We start from the raw sequence: 27,818 nt of genomic DNA on the forward strand, positions 1-27,818 counted from the left end.
CTAAAAGCCTAAACATGCATTAAAGATTTTTCCACAAGAAGAATACTTGCACAGTGAATTTGTGTGTAATACTGCCCTTCCTCTAAAAGGCTTGGGGAGAGAGATCACACGAAATCTACACCAAAGGTAGTTGAAAAGTCCATTCATAAAACTTTTATTCCACTTACATCAACTTAATACACATGTTCTGAACAGTTATGCTTGGATTGTTCATGAAAATTTCATAAGACATTAAACAAAGCTAGCCATCATCTCAAGTTATTTCCCTGTTAACTATTTTTACAGCACATGCATGTTAGGCAAGTATCAAAAAAAAAATCACAAAAGCAAAAAACCTAAAAAAGTTAAATACATGGGTTTTTGTTTTACTGCTGTGCTCGATATACAGTGTCATTATGGATATCAAGCAATTCATTTTTTACTGCATCTTTACTTGTACATTTGTTCTTAGGTTGCTTAAACCATTTAAATACAAATAAAATGTGTAGCAAAAATAATGAAAGCAACAGCAGGTAACTTTACAAATAATGGAATGTGAACCGTTTCTCTGTCTTTCTCTAGAGAAAGTTGACTGGGTTATCAAACTGTCTTAAGGAACACTTCAGCTGCAATCAAAGATGTACACTTGGTTGGTATATTCCACAGATTTCACATGTTGACTTGACATGCAATATCTATGGGACATCAGTTTGTTCACAGCCATGTGTGCTCCAGCTTGAATACTCAGGCTAACTACACCTGTGGCTGCAACTGATTATCCCTTTTTTCCATCATGACAGACCAATATGCAAGCAGTCGTCTTTGCCTGACATAGGAAGCTGTTTTAACACTGGCCTTGTGGGAAGCCACAATGTACCAAAAGTACTATGCCAAACATGTAAAACTGGTATAAAAATTTCACAACCCAATATTGGCCACCTCAGATGAAAACAGGTAAGTTCCCCAAATGTTAACTGGCTCTATTCCCCTAATATTAAACAAAACCACATGGGAAATATAGAAATCCAAATAGAAGTAACATAAACCTGTCAAATCGTAAACAAAACTATTTGTGGGACAGCATGGATGACAAATGGTCTACTGTGTAAATTTCAGAATGAGGCAGATGGAAGTTGGAAGGCTGGTTAATTCTCCCCTCCTTCTCCTGCTTCAGCTTCATCTCCTTGGGTATCCGATGTCCACAACTGTTTGGGAAAGAAAAATGAGTAGAATACGTAAGCTATTGACACTTACGACTAATAATTAATCAGGAATTATTAGAGAGAAGGCCTACTTCTTAAATAATAATTCTGCAAGAGGTCCTACAAAGCACCATGGGAAAAAGCACCTGTTCGCATTAGTATATTTTTTTCTTCAAGAAGGCAGAAAAAAACCCCAGACTGCTGTTACTTCCACGCGTGACAAAAATGGAAATCTAGTCTTGCGTGACCCAACCCTACACTGCATTTAATGAGTAAGTTCATCAACCATCAAAACCAAAGTCTCATATCCACCAGGCTACAAGCAGGAAAGAATCAGACCTGCAGAACAGACACAGGAGAATCAGAGACTAAGAATACTTGGTTTCCTGCAGATTTGTACCTTCTCCTCATGTGGGTTTACACATCCTTCTGAAGGAAGAACTTCAGTAAAGGTCTCTCTCCACGTCCAACATTAGAGTTAATGCTACCTTCTCTTCAGAACAGGCATCTAAAGTTGTGTTGTTTTGTTCGTTTGTTTTTCTAAAAAAAAACCCCAAACTGTATCACTGAACTCTGCCCCTTGGCTCTACCCAGTCACACATGACCCCCTTCATCAACTTTTGGAACACAGAGCTTCCAAACTTGGAGGGCTGGGCAAAGCAAATCAGGCTAAATACACAGTATGTACAAAATCTTAGTTTACCAGCTCCGTAAAATTGTACTTAAAGGCTGTGTTCCAAGATTAAGTACCAACCTAAAAACTAAGCATCAGTTGCAGAGCAACACCCAGGGCAAAGAAATTTTTTGAACCGAGTATTTTGCCATGCTGGTTGATTCCAAGCTATTACCAGCCCAGTACGATTTGTAACCTCTTGCATTATGGAGTTAGAGCAGCATAAATCGAATCCTTCATACTCTATAGCATAAAGTGGTGAAACCAAAGAACAACTAATCCTCTGTCTGCAGCCTACTTTCTACCTACATTAAGGCCTCACAAGATGCTAAAAAAATAAAAGAATCCATCATCAGAAACATTTTATCCTTTCCAGGAGTACAAGACAAAAGAGAAATCTGCACAAGGCTAGCAGCCTTGTTCTTGCTCTGAACATAATACAGGATAGCTGCACTACATGCTCCTTGCCGAAGGCATTAAGCAACAAGTTTATCTACTAGAGACAACAGCACGCTTGTAAGGCTCTACATTCTATACTGAATTATCAGGATACTATGCTATTCCCAGCTTCAGTGCTGTTCTTACGAGGAAGTTATTAAGAACAGTTTTATTAGAATTTCAGAGGCTTCTATCCTAAACCCTTATGTCTGGAGTATCTGCAGGTATGTACATATGCGTACTTGTATTCATTTTAAAAAAGAAGGCTTGACTGCCATGAGAGGCAGGCTACAAATTCAAAGTACAGTTTAATAAAGCTGCTGGGAAAGAAAACCCTTAGGGGGAAGGGATGCCCCTTTTTTGTTAAGTTTTTTAAAGAAAAAAATTTCATAGCAGAGCAAAGAAGGAATTATCTAGCAATTCCAGCAAAACAGGTTTTGACTGAGTATATTGTACAACACTCTGAACACTTCTTTCCCTGAGAATGAACACAGACTCTTCTTCAGCCATATAAGACTCAATGTAAAAACAATCAACAATTGAGAAAACTGCTTCTGTACTGAAATAACTGGTCAACATGTTCAATCACTGTCAAAAGCCTCTCTAACAGACCTGCAAAACAGACCTTTTTTGATTTTATGAAATTCACTGCAGTCTCCGTCAGTCACACAAATATCAAAATGTATTTTCTGCCTCAAAAAGTTAAGGAAAAAACACAGAATCAATGCACTCATGCAGGTCACGCCAAGCATTTAAGGCGAGACATAACATCCATTCAAGAATATGGAATCATGCAGCTGTCTACAGCTTTCTCCCTTATAATGAAAAGCTCACATCAATTATCAGGCCTACTACTGTAATTCACACACTATGGTAGCTCAGTCCAACTTCTACTCTTGAATGAAACAATTTGCTTTCCAACTGCTGTGACAAGCTTTACATTATTTTTACTGGGAAGTAAGCAATTAAAGCCAGCTTCTATTCTCTGCGTCAATACCACTTATTCAGAGGACGGCTCTTGAGCAACCCCACTCAAGGGGACAGCACACACAGACATTGAGACCGATGCCAACCCTGGATCTGTCTCCACTACAGACATTAAGAAATCTCTTCCATTTGTTTTGTAAGCAACAGCTGGAAGAATCACAAGTAGTTTTTTCAATGGTGTTAAGTTGCCATTCTAGTGGAAAAGGTTCCAAGACAGGGGAATAAGACTAAAGTGTTAGAAACAAAAGCAGTAAATATGGCAACTCCTATTTAATACAACCGTACAGCTTTATTTCTAGCTATGTTAAAAGAAGCCCAGCTATTTTCCAAGTGTCTCTGATATCAGAGGCACAGAACATGAACAAGGGGTTACACCTGGTGGTAAGACATGGTTCTTAGTTTTTTTCAGTTCTGGTTGGCAGCTCTCCCTTCCCCCCATGAAGCCTGAGGACTGCACTATGCCATTAATTACACCGTTGCCAGTTTACTTACATTTGCTGTTTCACTGGCTTTAGATGTTTATCTTTGCCAGTTTTAAAGTTCAAAGTAGGTTAAACACCCTCCCCCCGCCCCCGAAGATGAAGATTTTTGATTACTTCGACATAGGAACACAATCTTGATCCATAACTTAAGCCACAGACAGCTAAGAGTCCAAGGAAAAGAGGAATTAAGACAGTTGTTTCATGACTGCCATGGAAATAGCACCGACTACAATTTTAGATTTACCAAAACTAAACCCAAAGAAAAAATCTCCAAACAACAGGTCCTTAAATTGACTTGATAATTTTGTTTGTAGTTTTCATGTAGGATCCATTCCTTGCACATGCAATCACACAGAACAAGCTATATGAAATCTGACATATGTTTTGAAGAGGCAGCCCCGAATGCATTCTCAAATGCTGTTTAACAAAAGGTAATAGCTTTGCCAGTTCCCGTCCATCCACGTCAACTTCTCATGTCAGAAAGTCATATTAATTCACATGCAGCCAAAAAAAAACCAAGCAGGAGAAAAAGATGTAGCTCAGAAACAGTGTACTGTAAACTCCTCTGTAAGAAAAAGACAAACACAGCTCCACAGCTAAGAATGGAGAAGACCGCTCCGAGTGCCACAAAGACAATATGCAAGCTGTAATGATACTCACTGTCAAGTTGTCTCTCAGTAACTGCATTATTAGCGTGCTGTCTTTGTATGACTCTTCACTTAATGTATCAAGTTCAGCAATTGCTTCATCAAAAGCCTAGTGATATAAAAACAAACAACTCCATTGGCCATGTGACACAAGGTTATGGGAGTAATATAAACGGAATTTTTCACCCTCAGAGACTTACCGTTTTTGCAAGGGAACATGCTTTCTCCGGGGAATTAAGAATCTCATAATAGAACACGGAGAAGTTTAGAGCCAGACCTAATCTGATAGGGTGTGTTGGCTGCATCTCCTTTTTACTGATTTCAAAAGCTTCTTGATATGCTTGCTGTGATTGTTCCACTATCCCTTTGGGGGAAAACACACACACAAAAACCGTAAGTAATTAATTCACGTACTGCATTCAGACACACAATCATGACTGTTCACGCTTGTATGAACAAAGCATGTTAAGAGTGGATACCTGTGAACAAGCACTTTACCTAACAAGTCATTATTTTATGAAAATTTTACTAAATTACATTTTAAAATTATGCAAAGAAAAGGAAGTTGTCACTGACCACATCCCAGGTTTCAAGCGCTCCCTGCCACCCTGTGACTACTTGTATTTACAAACTTTTGTGGCAGTTTTGTAGTATTTAAGGAATACAAACCCCACTACCTACGTGAAAAGGTACAACATTAAAGTTTTAACTACACACAGGTTTGACACTGTACCACAGTTTCAATGTCTTTAAATGATGTAGAGCATTACAGATCCATGTTTTAGTCACAGAAAACACTGATGACCTTTGTCTATCATGCTAAATCCTTTCAGTAACATTCACCTATGAACTTCCATTCCAACTGCTTGAGAAAGATAGAATGGCACACCTCAGTCTGAATTACATGTATATTTTTAAAAGATTCCAACATAGTTCCATTTCCAATGCAGACACGGAAAGCATTTTTACCCAAATTAAATGTTCTAATACCTACAAACTTTAAAGTAAGGGAGAAAAATTTACAATCAGGTTTTTTTTTCTTTTCCTTTTTTAGGAGATTAACCTTTTCCCATTCTCTCAATTGTTTCAATAGCACCAGTTATAAATGCCTGGTGGAAAAAGAACAACTATACTGTGTATAACAAGACTGAAGAGCTCAACAGTTTCTATTCTCACTGAACACACTTAAATTCATGAGTGGACTATGCCTGCACGGGTCAGAGATCATGGCCCAATGCAGCCCACAAGCTGGACTACGTCCTTGATGACTGTAGGAGGCAGAGGTGCTGGACACTGAGCACAAAGGAACCATTGTTCCTGCACGCTCCAAGACTGTTAATAGCATCTGAGGAAAAGGTGGGCAAGAAATCATTCAATTCAGAGGCAGAAGGATTCCAATTCTAACATTTCTGGATCAAACCAGAAATGTATCCAGCATGATCACTGCAAAAGTGCCAGTCACATGAATTAAAAAAAAAAAAATATATATTTTAGGCTAAGGACTCAGAAATACACCAGTACTTAAGTCAGAAGTACTCAAGTGTGAGAATAATTGAATACCAATATTTGGGATGTCTATGCAATCCCTATTTGTTTAGCTTTCTGCATTCACAAAAATTAAAGCATCGTATTGTTCTCTTCAACATGGATGAGGGAGGACACTCACTGCACAATTATTCAACACTTTGTTCTCTCTCTATGCTCATTACAATAATGTAGCCCTTCAGAAAGATCGGACAACTGCCCTAACACCTTGGAAGTGACCAGAAGGTGGTACTCTACAGTTGAGAAGAACTGGGTTTACTTTAAGTTACATTTAGAAATACTGAGTAGGGTTTTACTATTCTCATAATGGAAAAGCCTTAGAAAATGGCAGAGTTTACAAATGGCAAAACAAGAATGAAAAACAAGTAACCTCAAAGAATGAAGCTAAGCATTTTATCTTTTAATAACTTTTCTTTAACATAAATAACTTCAAGCACGTATTTTCTCCTTATTTGAGAAAATACAATTACCTTTTGAGTGGTGATTTGGGGAACTTAAGCAAAATTCGATGTGTTTTGCTCATTTCTAAACCAGCCATACAGTAAAAAAGAAGCAGCAAGACTTTCAACCTTGAATTCTTTAGAAACTGTTGTGCAGTTCCAAAGTTCAAGGCTACAATAGTGGGGCGAGGTACCTGCTTGACATTCCTGTCCACTAGATTGCTGTAAGAAAACCCCAGTCAATAAAACAACCTGGTTTAGGAAGATAAAAATCCAATTCCTAGAGCTGTGAGCTCTACAATGTTCCTTTATTTACTGCAAAAGGTTGAAAGAATACAGTCCAACCAAATGGCCATTATTTCCGAAACAATAATTATCAGCTACTCTTCTCCAAGGTCACAGACAGCAGAGAGGAAAAGCTTGTGAGATGGAACACCCGGTGGGATGTGTGTGTGGAATCTTAAGTTCAGGAGCCACAGCAACTATGAGCTACATGGGTTTTCAAAAAATTTTCTTCCTCTGGAAACCCACTAAAAACTGCCCAGCCAGAAGATTAAACAAAACGAACTTCAAAACCACTTTAAACAAAGATTTTCACAATCTCATTTTAGAGCCTGCAACTTAATCCTCAACAGAAAAAGAAACTTTAGTACTCAAAATACTGTACCTTCTATGGATGTGAATACAGAATACAAAAAAGAAAATATAATTCTTCCTGTACAGTAACAGAGCTGAAGTGCTGGGTACACACGCAACTCTGCAGCCACCAAGAGCAAGTCAGTTTGCAAGCAGTAAGCATCAGAAGTCAAACTAAGCCCTGTTATGCTAAGTTTCAGTATCTTTATGCAACTCTACACCATCTATCATTTTAGGGAAACTCGTCTGCCCTACAGAATATGGATATAACACACAAGCCACAAAGCTAAAGCAGACACATCCATCCCCTTGAAATTATCCCATGTCTGTCTATACCAAACTCGACCTAGTTTTGTGAAGTCACACAGACGTCTTTCCATATCATACCAGGAGAAATTATTATCTTGAGTGCAGTGCAAGGCCACATGGGTGCCACACATTCAGCAGCACCACAAGGAACCTCGTGAAGTCCTACAAAAGGACAGTGGTACAGAGAACCAGCTGCATACCTGAATAGTTCTCCAAAAATCCAAGGGTCCCAAGTCCATGCATTCAGATTGCCTGCACTCTTAAGCATCCTGTACTTCTGCAGACTGAGCGCAGACAAAGCTGATTTGCAAGAAAACAGCTCAGGACCAGCAGAAGTTACCAGACCAGGTTCTGTGCTGCAGCGCGCTGCTCCCCAGGCCACACTGCCACCAGTACTAAAGTGGCTTGAGGAAATGGCTTAGCACTATTTGCAACAAGCTGATCTAAACGTAATGTGTCCTCCTGAACAGAAGGAGACTCTGCATGGAGTCAGCATGTTGTTAGTGTCTCTTCAACTAGAGCAGTTAAGCCATATAAGTGCCCTATATTAACCTTTCTAACTAAATATAGGTGAAGGCAACTTACCTGCAATTATGACAAGCTGCTTATATGAAGATACAAAAAACAAAAAACACTTGGACATTAAACTACCATGGTTATATAAGTCTTCCAACAGTAAGATTAGCTGTATTAATTCTTTCTTCTCCAGGTAGTTTCTAATCAATTTGCTCACCGAACCTATGCAGACTTTCTGTATTCTGTAGCAATGTAGGAGAAACCACACAAATAAGATTTCAAAAATCTACAATACCTTGTCCCGCTCCAAAGAGGTAAAAAAAACCCAATACTCAGTCAGGCAGAAGATGCGCAAGCCTGTACTTGGTGATAAACCAGATGCATGCATGCATAAGTTCGAGTTGATTTCAAGACTCCATACCTGAACACCCATTCCCTGCTTCAAACTGCAGAGGCACACAGAAACTTTCGTAACTAACCTGAAAGACAGTGACTTATGATCTCTCCTCAGAAAACAAGAAGCTTATTACTACAGAAATTTACATCCAAATCAGAATTATTCTGGTTTGTTCATGCCCCACAAATATCTGACAATATTTAGCTACAAGCTGACAAACAATACCTTTCTTGTCATCTCCAGCAGCAACTTCGGCCAAATAACGGTAGTAGTCTCCTTTCATTTTCAAATAGAAAACTTTACTTTCTGCTTGCGAAGCATTAGGGATCAAGAACTTTTCCAACAGAGACTAAAATAGAAACAAAGAACACAGTGTTTTGAACATACATTGTTTTACAGCACGCTGAAGCAACAATCCAGTTGCACTACAATCTATTTCAAAGTCAAGATAGATTTACTTTTTGCGTATTTTCTTCACCTTCATAGCATGTTCAGCTAAGGAGAAAGTGTTCTGGATCAAAATCCTAGGGACAAAAAGGAACACTGCATGCTGTGATTTGATGGGGAGAAGGCAGCTCTGTTAATTTAGCAGATGAGTCTTGTACAAGCAAAGTAAGGGTTGTCTCTAAGCCATTATACAGTACCCTGGCAATAAAAAATAATAAAAAAAAAAAGGTAATCCAAAGAGTCTGGGCAGAAGGTACAGAAGTTATACAAATGGAAGAAAATCTGCATCCACAGAAGATAACAAATAAAAGTATTTGAATTATCAGCTGACAAATACCTTACATACGCAGGCAACAAATAAGCCTCATTAACCTACCTCTCATTAACTGGAATGCTGTCCTGGCATTGCCACCAAGAAACTGCAAGGTGAACCTGGATTCTTGTATTTCCAGACAGCTGACAATCTGACAGCCAGCTGAGTAGCACTGAAAATGATCACTCATTTGATTTTGTGTGCTGCCCTAACAGGTGCTCCCTACATCTTCCAAAGCAAAGCTAGCTCTCTGAAGTCACTCCACCAAATCCTCCCTGTGGGCTGCCAGTTAAGACCAGGTTTTTCTAGATTATTCCAACCGCTTATTAAATTAACATACCAAGTTCCCAGCTGAGGCAGTCATGTAATTTAGCAAGAGCTCTATTATGATGAAAAGAAAAAAGGAAAAAGGAAAAAGATCACTAGCTCCAACACATTTAGTCAAATTAAGGTACAAACCTGTCAAACTTCTTGATATTGAGTGCTTAAAAATATCAGACTGAAAGAAAAGCCACTTATTTAAAAACCAGAAGAAGTGGAGAAATGCTCTTGAATACTCAAAATTAAATCAGCAGCTGTTACATATACTTTGCTAAGGCTACATAGCAAACAATTTTCTAAAAGAGGTTTTAGTAAGAATCTTTGGGTGACTTTCCCCCCCACCCCCCCATCTCCCTAAATTATATGACTGACATTTCAATTTTGCCTCACTGCTTTTAGCTCCTATTTCCAATGACGCCACAGAAGCGGACAATCTAATTCAGTTCCAACCCACAGAATGACAGCTGCTTTACAGTACTTTGTTCTGGATAGCATCCTGCAGGATGAGTGTCTTTGTGTAACATGAAGGACTCCAGGGACAGGTATAGCCTGAACATGGCAGGCTGTAAGCACTGCACTGTGGTTCCTGCTCTGCTGAAGAGGACAACTGATAGAAAGCTACAGAAAACTGTAAATCACAGAGAGAGTAAGAAGAGTGAACAAGTTTGGTTGTTTTTTCATTTTGTTTAATTAAAGTACTGCTAACTTGTTTATATAAATCATGCATATTTTGCTTGGTAGCCTCAGCCTTCTGTGTAACCTTCAAAAATGAAGTTACATAGTATGACAGCGCTCTCTCATTTCTATGTCAGCAGACAGGGTAATGAATAAGTCCAGATGGAAACCAAAATCAGACAAGATTAAATAGCCCATGCTCTGACAAGATAAAAAACCTGTTAGCAGACTTTATTAGTTTCAGCATAACGGAAGATATTTACTCAATTGCTTTCAACATTAGATATTCCCAGAACTGCAAGGGTGGGCATATGGCTTCATTTTATAGCCGCACAGGGAGACACTGGAAATTACTGCGTGTCTTTGCTTCCCATCTGAATGATGGGAGAGACAATACTTCAGCAACAAAGGAAGTACAACACAAGCACATTGGCAGCTTAAGTATCTTTACAGAGCCAGCCAAATGGGCTGCTGAGCTGCCTTGTGCCCAAAGCGCCCTTCTGGCAGCTCACCACTACGCAAGAAGAGTTCAAAGCCGCCTCTGCCCCAGTGCGGGTGGAACGAAGCAGAAGGCTGTAAAGGTAAATGGCTGATGCGCTTCAGCTCTCTATAACTACTTACGTGCTCTGTTCTATTAGAGAGCTTCAAGATTCACAGCTATGACATTTTTCATCCGTGCCAAGAAACCCTGACTTCAATGACAAATGAAGGTTCCTAGCTACTGAGAATAAGCTTCCAATTAAGTCAGGTGTGTCAGTCTGTGCCTACCCTTGTGGCACCACAAGGGAGTTGCTCTCCTTCTGTACCCTCCATAAATTGGTCAGAGCAGAACACTCTTAGTGATTTTAGAAACAGGAATTATTACCTGTATAGAAGGATGTTTGATCAAAAGGCACAGCTCTGCTCACCCCCACAGCAGCAACCAAACTTCCAGATTTGCACTTCACTTAGGTCACAAATGAGGTAAATCTGTTTGCAAAAGGCTAACTGCAACAGGTGAATTGCACCAGCAGACAGGGAAGAGGAAAGACTACTGATTGACAGTCTTCCTAATCAAACAGATACTAGCAGGGCAACAGCAGCTTGGACAGTGTGTGAACCTTGTATCGAAAAGAAGTTTTAAACCCATGTTGAATTTAGAAGACTGGCAAACTAAGAAAATGCCTTTGAAAGCTATTCATACTAAACAGCCTATGCAAAGAAGCTCTGACTCTGAGACAGCACTGGTAGCTTGTTCATATTGGGATGAAAGGCTCCATTCTACACGAACAACACGTAGGACTGGTAGGCCACATATCTTTGGAAGAATTTTATGTATGCCAAATACTTCTTAAACAGCAACATCAAAACCTGAAAGCAGATTAACATTTAAAAGCTCGCATGTGAAATTACTGAAAGGAGATCTCTCCTCTGTTATTTATCTAGTACTATATATTCAGTTCCTCCTGTTTGTACCAGTCTCTATTTCAGGATATATTTTCTTTTACTGGCATAAGTAAACACAGAACACTCCTCTAAGGCTAGCCTCAACATTCAGAGTACACTGATTTATCCTAGAGAGTTGCTGAGAAAGCCACAGTCTGCATGGAGGTGGTGTGGCTACGGAAAGCTATACAGACAAGACCATTGAAACAGCTGACCTTTCAGGGTTCAGTTAGAGAAGATAATGTAAGATGTTAGGCATAACAAAAGGCATGATCAATCTAACACTCTGTTATCAGCTAACACATCTGCTTATGGGCAATAGCATTTATTTTTCTATTATTTTTCAATTGCTTCAACTGCAAGGTTTCTCTGGAGGATGTAATTTTTCCCACAAGGAGGGATATCTTGATTTTTCAGTCCTGTTGATGGGTTCTGTCAGCCCAAAGCAGAAGAAACAGATATGAGAACTGTTTGGATAGTACTACTAATGCAGGCCTACATCCTCTCTCCTTTACCAGCTGATACAACATTTATCAGCATAGATCTGAGCACCGCACGGGCCACTGCAGCACTAACTTCAGTGCTAACTCTGGGTCCAAGATGGGACCAATAAGCTGATCTGCAATTACTAAGTTTGTTAGGGGATCCACACCACTGCAACGCACACAACATCCAGGCAACTGGGGTCTATATGGCACAGGTGTATTATAGCTACGTGTTCATGACATTCCTACTATCATGCCAAACTGCCATCCATTTTTGATACACTCATATACATTAACTACAACTCTATGGGCAGTTAATCACAGTGCCTCAATCAGAACGTGGTATAAACAGCTTTTTAAATAAAACCAAAACACCACTGCCTGCTCCCCAAACCCCTCAACTACTCAGGTGGAATCATCAGAGCTTTTAATTTGACAGCAAGAATCTAACTGCTGTGAAACAAACCACAGCACTGCAGTCAGTCAGGCAGATGCAGCAGCATCTTAGAGCACTTTTCAGCCAAAACCTGTAACAGCTTGTACAAGTGCTTCTAATGCTTTTCATAGCAAGGTCACACACAGTCTTCCCAGAAAGACTTAATGGAAAATACTACCTTTTTTAAAAAATCCTCATCACACGGATACTAAATTTGAATATAAACTCTAACACGCTGACCATTAAATGATCAGGCTTCAACACTTCACATCAGCAATTGTGATTACGATCAAGATAGCGGCTTTCTGGCACTCTGGACTGTGACAGACAGCACATTCCAACTAAAGAGATGTCAGCTATACTCACACATACCACAGATAAGAAATCTCACAAATTGGGTACGTTCCCCCACTCCCAGCAAGTATGCACTAGAGAAAAGGCTTTGTCTCCAAAGATATAACAGAGGCTGCATATGTACATAGCTTTATTATTGTACAGGCAAACTTCAGTCCTGGCCTATTTTAAGTACTAAAGTGGTAAGAGATTCACTTTCCTCATTCTCACACGTTTTTGCCTGAGCAGGAGAGTGTCAACAGGTGGCAAGATTAAGCACAGTACCTTTTGAGCCAATTTTGAGGAAGGTCTCTAAGGACTTGTTCCCGTGTTTCTGCAAGTTAAAGTCTGAAAGGTAGGAGTTATCAGACCCAGGAGTGTGAAGGAAGTGTAACAATCAGTAATTCTGTGTAACAAAAAAGCAACACAGAGCCCCCTAAAAAAAAAAAAAAAAAAAAAAAAGAAAAAACTGCCTGCAGACATGTTTCAGTTTGTCACACTGTGGTGAGAACTTCAGTTGAATACAGGAAGTCAACCCATGAAGACTTGACTAGTCCTTTCCTTTCACTTGAAGCCTAAAGCTACCCTTTTAAAAGCATGTGCTTGCACCTTTGGTAAATGACTTGTGTGGGCCAGAAGATTAACATCAAATTCATCATTAAAATCAATGCCTCAGTTTTGCCCCAGTGCTTATAGTGCTGAGCATATTTCCCTTTATTAAATGCCTGGACTCAGTACATGGTACTGCCTGGGAACTTTATAAACGCACTTGAGGACTGCATCAACAGCTCAATTTTATATTTAAGACACTTCCCCCTGACAAATGAGTCTGAAGAATAAAACCACCAGATTCAAGAAAAAAATAGTTGTAAACGAGCAGATAACATATAGTATCAAGTACTGAGAACAAAGTACTTGTTTTTAACTATCATAAATTAATTATTAAGATGCACAACTGAGTAAAAACACCAGAACTATTGGAGAAACCAAAAGGTATAGCTCTTGCACAAAAGAATCAAGCTTCAGAAGGGCAGAATCCAAAAGAATACATAAAAATTAGCTAATTTAAGCAATACCAGCTCTGCTCAGAGCTAACAAGGCAGGACTTTTGTTTTCATGCAGTATCAAAAGCTACTCGACATAGTTATAACATTATTTTTAGTTTTGAAGATAAACTACACACAGGAATATTAGCTGAACTATAATTCGCTGGTCGCCCATCTGTGGCACATGGCATAGGGATGAAGAAGACGTAAGAACTCTCTTTTTTAAATTAATGGAAAACATGAAAGAAACATCATGTCTGCTTTTAAGCATAGCCTGAAAATGCTGTTTGACATCTCACACTAACTGAAAATGGCCTAATGTTTTCATGATGTAAGCAGCACGCTTACATCTTTCTCCAAGACATTACAAGAACACGGGAGGGATTGTACTGGCTGACAGGACTCTGCTGTCTACTGATCTACCTGCAACACCACCCAAATGAGGATGCCATTAGAAAAATACATGAAGAAAGCAAGAAAATATCACGCCTCCATTAGCCTCCATCAAGGCCCCAGGATTTCCTGAGCCAAACGTGGCTTCTCCGAGTGTAATAACCTCTAACTGGCTTCTTGCCCACATTCAACAATTCAGATAGATGTGTCAATAAAAGCTGGTACCCAAGTCCACATTTCTTTTAGAAGACTACCAAATAACTTCAGATTATTTGAAGCGTTTCAGTACCATGTCCAAACAGGAATCAACCCCTCCATTACACTTGCACACCAGTCAGGTAGCAACTCACTTTATAAAGGATGAAGGTGAGCAGGAGAGGAGGGAATAAAAAAATAAGAAATAATAATATCCATCACATCTTAAGAGAGACATCCAGCTGAAGCACTGGGTTAGAACATGCAATAAAATTAGAGTCTATCAGATCTTAAGATTCAGCTTTCCAGGTGCATCAAGACACACCAACTACAACCCAGAGAGCACCAAGCTCCCTTCCTGTTCCACTGCTCCCAGGGCAACACCACTTCCCTTGTGGCAGAAGACAAAACTATCCAGAGTACCATTACAATGCTGACTCACTGCCTTGCCATACCTGCGCAGCCAAACCAGCATTTTAAAGACTTACAGATGTAAAGTATCAGGTGTACTAAGGTAGACATCCAAAACACTGAGTTAGATCAGTGTTTCCAGGTATACATTTTGTGGGAAGAGCCACATGTACTTCGTTTCATCAAGGGGAACCCACTGACCAACCAGCACAGGAACTGTCCCACACTATGGTTTAGCCAGTTTTTTTACAGACTTCTGTTTTGATGACAGAGCTACCGAAGAAGGCCACCTGTGTCAGACAACTCCAAGACACTTATCATTCCTGTAAAAAGCTAGCGTGTGATTTTCCACGCATGTGTTTTCTGCTTCAGTACCACAGTTAGCAAAGCCACTTGGGCTATAAAACAACACATGCAACTAGCCACACTGCACAGACTGGCACACACACTACAAAGGGTTGAATCAAACCACTTATGGACAGTAGAAATTTTATTGACACATCTATCTGAATTGTTGAAGGAAAATGACAATATTTGAATTTTTACGATAAGTAAAATTTTTAGATAACCCCTTTCCAAACCTGAGCTGTTTTGAGACAGGCTCATTATGCTGCTTCTAATTAGTTGACCCAGAGCTCGGGATGAGGGCTCTGCAACTCCTGCCTCATGGGTGATCTCCAGCCCTCTTGAGGGAAACCTAAACGAATGTTTTGCTGTCAGCCCTCTATTCCAGCCAGAAGCAAAGCCTCCTCTTTCAAGTTACCTACACATTTCTATCTACTCATCTGCTCACCAGCACAGGACTACAAGAAAATCTGTCAGATGCCAGTGCCTGCTATGGCACAGGAGATGTCTCTGGTAAACATCTGCTGAGGAAGGAAACAAGCACGCTGCCTGTTCTCAGTCCCAGTTATTGCCTCTTCCCATCTAACTGGCTGCCCACGCAAACAGAGCAGCAGAAGTCTGAAAAAAGTGAGAAGAGAAAGCTGGCTGGAGGAGATGAGGTGCGAACAATGAGCCTCAGCAGGGCAGCAATTCTGAATTTGGGACAAAGGACCTTCAGGGGGCAGGGAAGAACTCGACTGTGAAGGTCATGTAATGGTGTGAGATGTGACATGCACAGGGACACACGTTCTGATAAGAGCAGGAAAAAGGTACACTTCATCAGCACTTTTGCTGTAGTCAATCTGCTGAAGATCTAGAAAGGGAAAAAAATGGAGGAAACGAGGCCTGAGTAATAAGAGGGTAACTGCAAAAAGAACTAAAGGACTAATGGAGAAAAGGGAGTCCTGCATAACAGAAAGAACAGCAAGACTTTTCAGTTTATGAAAAAAACCAAAACACTACTAAACCAGGCTAAATGAATTTCTTTAGAAAAGAGAGCAATAGCAGTATCTCATACGGGCAGGGGGAGGAAAACATGGAAGAAGTAGGACACCCTGAAAAATCACCTTCATGCTGGCACATATGCTGTGAGCTAGAACTAAGTCAGTAAGAAGTAGGTGTGCGCACTAAAACACCTACAAGGTGCTTAGAGGGAAGATATGGCACTTATGGACAACGCACCCAGTCTGAAAGGAAAAAATAAAAAAGGACAGGAATAGAGGCAATGAGCAGCACCTCGGTTCACACTTTTACAGCCACACACATAGCTCTCCTTGCAGATCTACCCTCCACAACTTGGATGCTCATGCCCTTTACTAATGTGTTCCTCCTACCACTTCGCTTTCCAATTAGTATTTATGGCAAGCAAAGCAAATGTGTTTCACATGAGGAATTACCATTACATTCAAAACACTTTTGAAGCCCTTCATGCCAATCACTACAGGTTTTTACCAAGTCAAATCAAATTCTGAAGCACAGGCAATATCTCTCCAGTTTAGTAACTAACTCTGACAAACTTCATAAGAAAGGCAGCAGCCAATGAGACACTTAAATACATAAATCCCAACTATTTTTCCATTGATTTGTTGAGGTCTTGCTATGGACATTAACACGCAAAACAGTCTCTGCTAAGGATCAAAGCCAATTTTACTTTTTTTTTTTTTTTTTTGCACCACCTCATTCATTTATTTCTTGAATACTGGGGACCAACAACAAAATAGAACAGTGCAATTGCACTGATCATTATTCTTTGAAGAAACAGAACATCTGAGAAACTTGAGATAATACAAAATTTAAACTGACTGAGATGAACAAGAATTTCCGCTAGATAGGTAGGTCTAAGTGATGGCTTTTGTGGCTGTACTCCGAATCAGAACATGCTTGGGCTCTCTTAAGACTCTACAGCCTTCATCTCCAAAGAAATACTACTAAATCCCCTGCCCAAACATGATATAAGACTTTTTCTCCTTGATAGGACACAGAAGTAAGAACCATTTGTCTTTAGCATCTTGTACTCTGAGCAGATCTGAAACTTCCTGAAGCAGACTATGCATCTATTAGGTGTTCATTATCGCATACAATGCTAATAAAAGCATTTTATTAGCAAAAATACCATTTTAAAATACCATTTTAGCGATGCAAGCCTATTCCGCACTAGGAGAATCTTATCAATTAGAGATCAGATTCCTTGTGTTAAATATTTTGTTACTTGCATAACCAAAGGGTAACAACATTCAGGAAAAAAACCTGGACCCACAACTTCCCTCTGCTTCATTTGACTTGTATTAAATTTGATAAAAAATTTAAGAACATACTCTTTGCCTCAGCAGCAGCATGGCTTATCACTTGTCATTAGAAGAGACAATGCCAATATTCTGTCAAATTTCAAGAAAAATAAGCAGCTACACAAGAGCTGATACTTAGTAAAAAAACAAGTTTAATAAGTCTTAGTGCTCCTCAATCAACTTTAACAGTGCCAGCTTTCTCAAACGATTTCAAAATGGCAGTCAACTACTGCCTGAAGGGACAACCATCATCAGGTTCAGAGCCAGGAGCCGCTGTGTCTGCCTACAGCAAAGAACAGGTAAAGTGTTTGAGAACCAGTTTCAGAAACAGGTATGTATGCCTGTCAAGAGCACAGGAACACCACAGAAGTTTCCCGATAAAACCAGAGACAGCGTGGCATCTGTTTAGACAGCTAGATAAAGACAATGCACTAACTTAACTAGCAAAAATTACTAACACATACAATGAAGTTCTTGCTTCAACAGCAGGGAAGGAGAGTATCATAGGTGACTAAATTGATGAACTTAATTTTATTTTACTGCTCAAAACTCTGCATCAGCATTAAGTTCATAAAATGCTTTAACACTGCTATCAAATAAAGCAAGTTGTTATTTCTGGATGCTTTTGAACAGTATAGGCATTATGGACATCTTTCTAAAAATCAAATCCAATTATTAAACACTCATGCCAAGTAAAATTAATACAGCAGACTATTGGTTATAGGAAAGATTTGATCTACTTCCAATAAGTGCGGAAGGATACAGACACACATATACATGTGTACACAGACGTGTGTGCAAAGCTAACTTAAGTATCAGGGGTAACCACATGCTTAAATATTTTTTTGCATTTATACAGAACACCCCAACTGATTTTATGATAAATGGGTGCATTAAATACACGTATCAACATTACAGATACATTTCTTGTTAAGATCAGTAAGTACTAGCTCATCTTTGCTCACACAGACCAAGCACCGGTAAATTACTTACTTACACTGAAATCTGAAACTTGTTCAAGTATGAGCTGAGGTTGCATGAATTTACAATTACATGATGAATAAAAACCAACACAAGTCATGTCACATTTTAACTGATCCATGAATGATATATTAATCCTCCAACATTAAACATTAAACAGTTTTTCAACTGTTTAATTTTCTTAAAAAAAAAGACCAACTGCTTAAAAAAAATAAAGGAATTCATCTAGTTTAGGCAGTCCCTCCACTGCAGGAAGAAACAAAACAAAAAAAACCCAACTAAACTAAAAAACTAACAGCTAAAAAAAACCTTAAGGGGTGTAGCTACAACCAGGGAAGTGATTAAAGGATTAACAAAGTGAAATCATGAGGTTGATGCAAATTGCCTCAGCTTCCTACCTTGAATATATGTGAGCAATTATATCAGCCAAGCCCTAACTAAAAAAGCTAGACTTGGAGAGTTAATCAAAAGCTGAAATTATAACCATCCTGGGAATTCATTAAACCCTGGCTACATTTTGCCCTGTGACACATAGAATTTCATTCAGAGAAGCATCTGGGAACCAGAGGTACTCATGTTTTCCCAAATACCACCAGCACACTGCCAATTACCTTCTCTTAAAACGACTTCTAACAACCTGAGATGACATCTTGAGTTTTACGTCCAAGTTTGGGCTTCACCACACAGGAGAGACATGGATATACTGAAGGGCCTCCAGTGGAAGCCATCAGCATGATTAAGGGGCTGGAGGACATGATGCACAAGACAAGGCTGAGAGTGCTGGGTTTCTTCAGCCTGGAGAAGATCAGCAGATCTTACTGCTGTGCAGAGCTGCCTAGAGAAGATGGAGCCAGGCTTCCTGAGGGTCTACAGTGAAATGATGATAGGCAGCAGACAAGTTGGAATGTCAGAAATTCTGATTACATACAAAGACTTTTTTTTTTCTTTTTCCTCCTTTCTTCTAACCCTAAGTATGACCAAAGATTATGACAGGTTGTCCAGAGAGGTGGTGGAATGTCCACCCTTGAAGACATTCAAACTCTCGCTGACAAGGCCTTGAGCAATATGATCTAACAGGATCTGTTCCGAGCAAAGTTGAACTGAGTGACTTCCATTCCAACTTTAATAACTCAATTAAAGCTTAGAATAATGACTACATTTTTCAAAACAAAGATTTTGGGCACCAAACTCCTAGATTTCAACAAGTTAACCAACCACCTTCTGTGACCAACATTCTTCAAACAGAAGCTTCTACAAATGCCTCCCCTTTTCTTTACCAAAACCGCCAAGTACAGGACACAGATCTCAAAGACAGAAACAAAGCGCAGTCAAAAAATAAAAAACAAGCAATCCTGAAGGAGTCACAGAACTAAAGGTAACCATTCACAGTCAGAACATTGAATTTTTTGTTAGTATCTGATATCTTCAGAGCACAGAAGGCTGTATGGTATAATCCATCTAACAGGCTCATATGCCATCTACTCACCTGCACGTCAGCACCACTCTGCACGTTAGCTGTGCTCTTTGACCATCAGGAGGACACAAAGAGCACACAACAGTTGACTTTTAAAAAACAAATTTCATACGTATGCACATCAAAAAGTATACAGCTTCCTGTAGGAGAGTGGACTGAATTTCCTAACCCTGTCACTAAGAATTAGTGCAGAAGCAGGTTTTATAGATGTTAATATAGTAACCTATTAGGTGTTTGCTGGCAGCTAGAAAATAGTCCCACAGGAATTTGACTCTGATGGCAATTGGCATTAATTCTGCAGTACATTCCTTAAAAAGCCATTTAGATGCATTTAGAATGGAATTATGCTCCCCCCACCCCCTGTGAACTGCAGCACTAAAAAGTAAAGCATCCACAAGAAGTGCAAAGAAAATAAGTAGTATAAGAACACAGGGAGTACCATTTTATGCTTCTGAGCATGAAGTTAAGAAGAAATAACATGGCGAAGCAAGAAAATAATTCATCTTAGTGTCAAGGTCCTGAGCAGCTCTATTAACCTGCAGCTTTCCTGGCAGGGAGGGTGTGAGGAAACAGTGCTGCAGCACCTCCATGCAACAGTAACTCTAGAACTCTGAAGGGCAACCAAGGTTTCAGGTCCTTATGGGGAAGAACTGAAAGGAAAGAGAACCGATGCAACAGTGTTGGGCACTGCAAGCAAAGACATTTACTAAAGGCATGACTGTGAGGAAAGTCGGAGGAGGAAAAGACATCACCCAGAAGACTGCATGGGGGAAGAACACTGGAACTGTCACATACAGTACACTCTAGAGGATGAGCAGAGGACTCCTCCTGCACATGTCAGCCTAGAGAAAAGAATGTAACTGTCTGGAATTACATTCATACTACAGTGGAAATAGCCAGTCTTCATTTAAGTGACTAGTTTACATTTAGCTCATGTCAGAGACTCCCTGAAAGGTATGAGCAGGTTAGAGCTCCTGCAAGCCCGTAACATGCAAGCAGCATCAGATGTTAGCCTTTCAAAAACCTCTCGGTACATTCTTCTCTATATTTCCGAATCCTTATCAGCTGAAAAATTCATCTTACTACAGACTTAATTTGAACCACTTCAGTTACAGCTCTGCTTCCAACTAACTGCAGAAAGCATTTTGAAGAAAATCCACACCTGTTAGATTAATAACAAGTTTTATTATGGAAATGACAAATAAAAGACCATTGTATTGGCATTCTTGACAGACCCTCCCTTCTACTACAGAAAGTGAAACAGCATGCAAAGCACACGCTTAGCTAGCATGAGGAAATGTATTTAACAAAAAGCTTAATTTCCTGTACCAAAACAAAATTTCTGAGGCTGGAAATTTTCTGTAATACTCAAGCACATTTAAGATGTTTGAGTATGGCAACGCACGTCCTTCCCTACACACACTATATTCTCAGAGAATTTGGAAATTGTCTTTATTGTTACAGTGCAAGCAGCTTGTGCCATGCACAATGTGTCACAACTGTTTACAGTTGAGCAGCACTACCAGATCAATTCCAAAACAGTCAGTTATGCTACACCTGGATATACTTCACTGTATATCTGACAGAATTGGTGCTGGACCAAGAGGTTTTAGGTGTCTCTCCTTTGTAAAGCAGAACTTGGGAGGCTGCAAACAAGAAGACAATTTCAGGTGTTTGTAGAGCTGCAGAGGTACTCCACAGCAGGTTCACGTGAGGGAAGGCTTAGGAACTGGCAAGGATATAGAGACTGGCTTTTCCAACTACAAGGTCAGTCTAAAGAAAAAAACTGATTGGACCTGACCTATATAATTGCTACAATTTTTATTGCTGAGCCTAATATGTTATGAAGCAAGAAAGAAGTTCAGCATTAATTGCTCTTATTCATCCCATAAGCTGGTGGAAGAGCCGGGAACAGAACTCAGGCACAGCTTAGTATACTCTGTGTCTGTGGGATTAGAAGAGCTATTTCTTCCAATCCACAAGTAATTTGATTCCAACAAATGAAGAAAGAGAGTGAGAAGCGGCAATGGAGCCAGCTTTGGCTGCACTCTGCAAGTCATAAACATTCTCTTAATTGGTTTCCTCCCTTCTACACTGAAGTTAGGACACCAGCCACTTCCACACTCTGCTGTGATGTAACACCCCAGGGTATTAGATATTACTTAAGAGCCTAGCAGGCAACTGAAAACAACAACTCAAACAGAGTCACAGTCTTAATAAAAGATAGAAAAGTTTCCGAGCTGCTTTTGTACTGTAATTGATAAGGTTCCTGACTGAAAGCTTTGAAAGCTTGTTAACGCTTCCAGGTCCTATTAAGGGCATACTTTGCACCAAATGAGATTGGGTAAGCCTTGTTTTTACTTTCTGGGAAGTCACAGACTAGATTACCCCGTACAGAAATTACAGAGGATCTTCTGAAAACAACCCTACTTCTCAGTTTGCATGTAGCGTTTTGCACACTCCTCTTCATAAAAAAACCCAACAACATTACCACAGTCCTCCTTCCTCTGTTAAAGCTAAATGGATGCACAATAAAGCACTATGGTCAGTCAAGTTTTTAAGTGAGTAAGAATGTATGTGAACAGGTTATTCCAACAAAGAAACAAGAATACGTTATTAAATATAAATCTAATTCTTCAATGCAATTAGCAATACAGAAGTAGTGCAGGCTATTTGAAAGTGTTTTTAAATCCTATTCCTTGAATTAAAAAAAAAAAAAAAATTCTTCTTTTTAAGCCCAAGTCTAAAAAAGTAGTTTTATTGCTGCTAATCACTGCCTAAGGCATTGTTTCTTCTGGACAGTAATTTTTCCTTAACCTATCATAAAAATTGGACTGTCAACACTAAATACAAGTAAGACATTAGCTGCCTAAAAATAATAACATGTTGAAGAATAATAATTTATTTGAATAATGCTCGTATCCCTCACTAAATACAATGAGAAATTCAAGTTCATTTTGAGATTCAGAAGATTTAACAATATAGGAAGATACTTTAGCTGCTGCAGCAAACCTGGACAATGGGGTTTTGGTTTAGTTTTTGCATTTAGCATGCACAATGAAAACTAGTTTAACTTCAATCTTGTTTGCAGCGCAGAGAAAACAGAATCATTGTAAACACTAACTTCTTCTAAAAGGGGGAGCTGATGACTTAATTTAAAAAAAAAAGTATTACACAAAGGTATTTCAGACCACTCTGAACTGAAAGCTTCCACCCCCAAGGCCTTTCCCATTGAAAAATAATTAATTTAAAAAATAAATAACATGAAATTAGAATGCCAGATCTGGATCCGTATTTCCTTGGTTTAATAGATGAGCCACCATGCAAGAACACAAGAGCTAGTAAATCAATTCTTTCCTATATGTAGCTTGGCATTTCCATAGTGGAAGTTTAAGAGTTATCATTACAGGAGACAATGAAACAGATGATATGGGGTGTGTCACAATAACCAGGGAAGCCAAGACTCAGTTATCCACTGCTGACTTTTACACACTCTTGGAGAACCAGTCTTCTAGAAGCAATCACCACCCATGTCATTTTGTTATCTTACAGAGCAAGTGAAATTTATGCTACTCATTGATCTTAGTTTTCGTTTGACATCAGATCCTCAAGCATATACTTAGCTATTTAACAGTTCCCTTATATCACATGTCATTCTGCCCCCTCTAGGTACGTGATCCCTGGTCACATGTGGGATGACACACGCGCAGGGTCCACTGCTGCTGACAGTAACATCTACCTCACAAGTGGCTGCAAGACTGGACACCCGTTAATGAGCGCTCCCTGAAGCACCACAGGCATATGCAGTTGAAAAAAACCTGACAATCTGGTATATGCATTTGGAAGAAGCTCGGATTCCATAGCCAGTCTCCTGATGAAAATAGAGTCGTTTGCCAGGTGCACACACATTTTAACGTAACTGCAAGCCACAGAAAATGCCTAACCTGAACCCCCTTTTAGTTTGCTACTAATAATGTTAAGTTTACGAGGGTATCACAGCATTTCTACTGCCTGTTTCTGCAGACAGTTTTCTGCATGGCTGAGTCATAACTAACATTACATCATCTTACCCAGGGAGGGGCACAATTTCCGTGGAGTGAGAACTACTTCTTACAACTAGAGCAGCACATTAAAGTTGGAGAAATCAAAGCGATCTAAGATACAAATACTGCGGGGGGGGAGGGGGGGAAGGGAGAAACACCCAAACTAAACCTCTATCTAGTTCACTCTCAAAGAAATATGTTGACTTTTCATATCTATTATTTTGTATACAATGTTTCAACGTCTCTCTTAAATTTGCTGGCATTCGTAACTATGATTTCTATAAAAATAATCAATAAATTAGAAGGAAAGAAGTCAGATTTTTTTTAAACCCTGTTCTTCAGAAACTGCATAGGAGACCACAGCTCTATTGACAGACTACAAGTAGTCCCAGAGGGCCCAGCACCATCTACCCTGCAACTCTAAGTAAAAATGGATCAACAGTTTCATTATTTCTCACCAGCACATCATTGCAGATGTCTCTTAGCTCCATCTCAATTTTCTCTCTGTATTCTCGAGCCATCTGCTGTTTTTTCTCAGCACCTTCCGTCTTTTGTTCAATACTTGAGACGACTCTCCAAGATGACCTGCGGGCTCCTACAACATTTTTATAGGCAACAGAGAGAAGATTCCTCTCTTCGTTGGACAACTCGGCTCCTTGCTCAGTCACAGACTTCATGCAACTTGCCATGTCATCATATCTTTCAGCCTGCTCAGCCAGCTTGGCCTTCTGCACCAGCTCATTTTTATCCATGCTGATATTTCTAAAGAGGAAAAATAGCAAGGCATTATTCAGACACTGACTAATAACAAAAGTGTTTTAACTTCACATGCAGAGACTCCATCTTTATGTAGTTTGCAGCTGTAAGAAGTACAACCAAAATCCAGAACACAAGACAAACACACAGTGCTTTAACACATGGATACCTGGATCGAAGACTTAGTAGTCACTGCTTCCTTCTGAAAAACTGTTAACTTATAGAAGTACGTTATTATTTTAATAAAACCAAACAAAAGCATCCAAAGGTGAACTGAAAGTAAATCATTCCTATCCCATGCACAGGAATGATCCTAGTTTTTTTACCATCACTGTCATAAGACTATGTTCAAGCTGCACCATCAAATGCATCCAATCATCACTATAACAAAACCGACAAAGGAAATACCCAACAGCAAGTTTTTCGCCGGAACAGACCAAATGAAGGCTAGGGAAACCAGTACCAGGCAAAACCCTGTGCCTCAGCAGAATCTTACAGTTACCTGCCAAAAGACTTGGCATATGGATCTGCAAATCCAGTCCCACACTGGCTGTTACAAAGTCATAATCCATCAAATATCTACATTTCCAGGTGCATGCCCTTCAACAGTGTTAACCTCCTTCCCCAAAAAGGGGATGTAGTAGACATTCTGAGCAGGGTACTGCTTCCCAGCCCGAGAGGCTACGCTTTCGGAGACAAAAGGAAATCTGACTATTTAAAAATACTAATTCAACACAAGCTAACTGAGATAGCATGACCTGGCTGAGGCACTTCATAACCTGTGCCTTACCAGCACTTGAGAAAATAATAAAAAATAAAGCTCTGCTCAACAGAGACAACGGGGATCTTTTCGTGGTACATCAGGGAAGAACATTCCTCCCTCACACCCAACCTTTTATGCATCTCGACTCGATCATTGCAGACACGCGCTTTGGGATACCCATCCTTTAACGCTGGCCTGGATTATGGAAGCCAGGAAGAATTTTGGTCACGGGTAGATTATTGAAGCCAGGGGCAGTTTTGGTCACGCGTGGTTTACGTGGGCGAGCAACACCTACAGAAAACCACCCAGCACCTGAATCTTTAACCATTAACCTTTCCGTCGTTCCACACGGGGTCACCGCAAACAATAGCAGCACCGCCTCCCGCTCGGGAACAAATGACCCGCGGGTTTAACGCTCCCGTCATCTGAAAGGGAAAGTTTCGGGGCCTCCCGTCCCCGAGCCCGCGCCGTACCGGGGGTCAGGAGCCATTTTGAGGCCGGGTTCGGGCCACCAAGGCGGGGGGGGGGGGACGGACGGACGCGGGTGACACCGGGGCGGGGCTGGGGGGGGGTGGCGGGGGCGCCGCCCGCGCGGGGATTGGGGGGGGGGGGGAGAGGAGGAGGGGGGGCGGCGCGCGCCCCGGCGCCTTTGTCATGGCGGAGCGGCGCGAGCCCGGCCCCCTCCGCGCCTCCGCGGCCCCGCCCCGGGGGGAAGCCCGTGAAAAAAGAGAAAGAGAACGGGGGCTGGAGGTGGGGGGGGGAAGAGAACGGGGTGGCGGGGCCCTTCCCTGCTCTGCGGGGTGGGGGAGGTCGCAGAGCGGCCGGTGCGGGGCCCTCACGACCGCGCCCAGCCGCCCCCCCCCCCCCCCCCACCTCACACACCTACGGGGTCGCCCCGCTTGCCGCGCACGGGCGGGGCCCCTTCACACCCCCCCCACCCCAGGCCCCCGCGGGGAGGGGAGGGGAGGGGAGGGCTGGGCCGCGTTACCTTGTGCGCGGCGGGAGCGCGGCGGCGGCGGCGGGCGAGTCGGGGCGGGCGGACGGTGTAGCGGCGGCGGCTCCTCCGCGGCGCTGCTGCAGCCTCGCTCTCTCCCTCTCTTCTCTCTCTCTCCCTCTCGCTCTCTCCGCCAATCACCGCGCCGCAGCCGCACCGGGGCAGCGCAGCGCCCGTGACGTCAAGCGGCGCCATGGCAACCGCGAGGGCGCGGGCGCGCGCCTCCCCCCCCCCCCCCCCCCCCTCCGCGCGCCGCAAAGGGCGGGGCGCGGGGTGGGTTGGGGGTGGGGGGCGCTGGGGTGGTGGCGGGAGAGGGCGCGGGCGCGCGCCCCCCCGCTTTTCCCGCCACCTCGCTTTTCCCGCCATTGCGGAGGTGCGGGGTGGGGGGGCGGCCCCCACGGTCCCCGGTGCCGCCGGATGGCGGCACCGGGGACCGTGGGGGACGCCCCCCACCCCGGCTTCATCCCGCTGTACCGCACCCGGCTTTGTGTTTTCAACCAGGGCTGGGATGCACGGCAGGTGCGAAGCCTTGTTAGATGAACAGGCGTTGGTGCTGGTGTAAATGGTCTTCTGGAAAGAGAGCGGGCCCCAAAGGTGTTGGAAGCCTGAGGTAGCTCGTTGTAGGATCAGAGTCCTTGAACCGTTAAATCAGCATCACAGAATCCTCGAATCGTTGAATCAGAATCATAGAATCCTTGTATCATTGAATCAGTCATAGAATCCTTGAATCGTTGAATTGGAATCACAGAGTCCTTGAAGCATTACATCACAATCCTTGAATCATTGAATCAGAATCATAGAATCCTTGAATCATTAAATTAGAATCATAGAATCCTCAAATCATTAAATCAGAATCAGAGTCCTTGAATCATTACATAAGAATCACAGAATCCTCAAATTGTTAAATCGGAATCACAGAATCCTCAAATTGTTAAATCAGAATCACAGAATCCTCAAATTGTTAAATCAGAATCACAGAATCCTCAAATTGTTAAATCAGAATCACAGAATCCTCGAATCATTAAATCGGAATCACAGAATCCTTGAATCGTTAAATCAGATTCACAAAATTCTCAAATCGTTAAATCGGAATCACAGAATCCTCGAATCGTTAAATCAGAATCACAGAATCCTCAAATCATTAAATCAGAATCAGAGTCCTTGAATCATTACATAAGAATCACAGAATCCTTGAATCATTAAATCAGAATCACAGAATCCTCAAATCATTGAATCAGAATCATAGAATCCTCAGATCATTAAATCATTGACTCACAGAATCACAGAATGCTTTGGTTTGGAAGGGACCTTAAGGATCGAAGGAAGATAAAAACCTTCTCGTTAAAGGAATGAATTAGCCTAAGCAATAATAAGAATCAAATCTTGGCCAGCTTGCAGTTAGAATAT

The 27,818-nt window shown here is 41.1% G+C and overlaps 1 protein-coding gene across 1 annotated transcript; it reads right to left on the bottom strand.

The window, feature by feature from the left end:
* Nucleotides 1–127: 127 nt before the first annotated feature.
* Nucleotides 128–26,479, bottom strand: YWHAZ (tyrosine 3-monooxygenase/tryptophan 5-monooxygenase activation protein zeta). The gene is made up of 6 exons (XM_069854437.1): nucleotides 26,406–26,479; nucleotides 24,357–24,660; nucleotides 8,477–8,600; nucleotides 4,609–4,772; nucleotides 4,422–4,517; nucleotides 128–1,184 (listed from the first exon to the last, which is right to left on the bottom strand). The coding sequence occupies exons 2-6, from the start codon at nucleotides 24,648–24,650 to the stop codon at nucleotides 1,125–1,127; spliced, it is 738 nt and encodes a 245-aa protein (XP_069710538.1). The 5' UTR covers nucleotides 24,651–24,660; nucleotides 26,406–26,479; the 3' UTR covers nucleotides 128–1,124.
* Nucleotides 26,480–27,818: the final 1,339 nt, after the last annotated feature.

The sequence above is a fragment of the Phaenicophaeus curvirostris genome, chromosome 3, assembly GCF_032191515.1.
Source record: "Phaenicophaeus curvirostris isolate KB17595 chromosome 3, BPBGC_Pcur_1.0, whole genome shotgun sequence".
NCBI classification, from domain to species: Eukaryota; Metazoa; Chordata; class Aves; order Cuculiformes; family Cuculidae; genus Phaenicophaeus; species Phaenicophaeus curvirostris.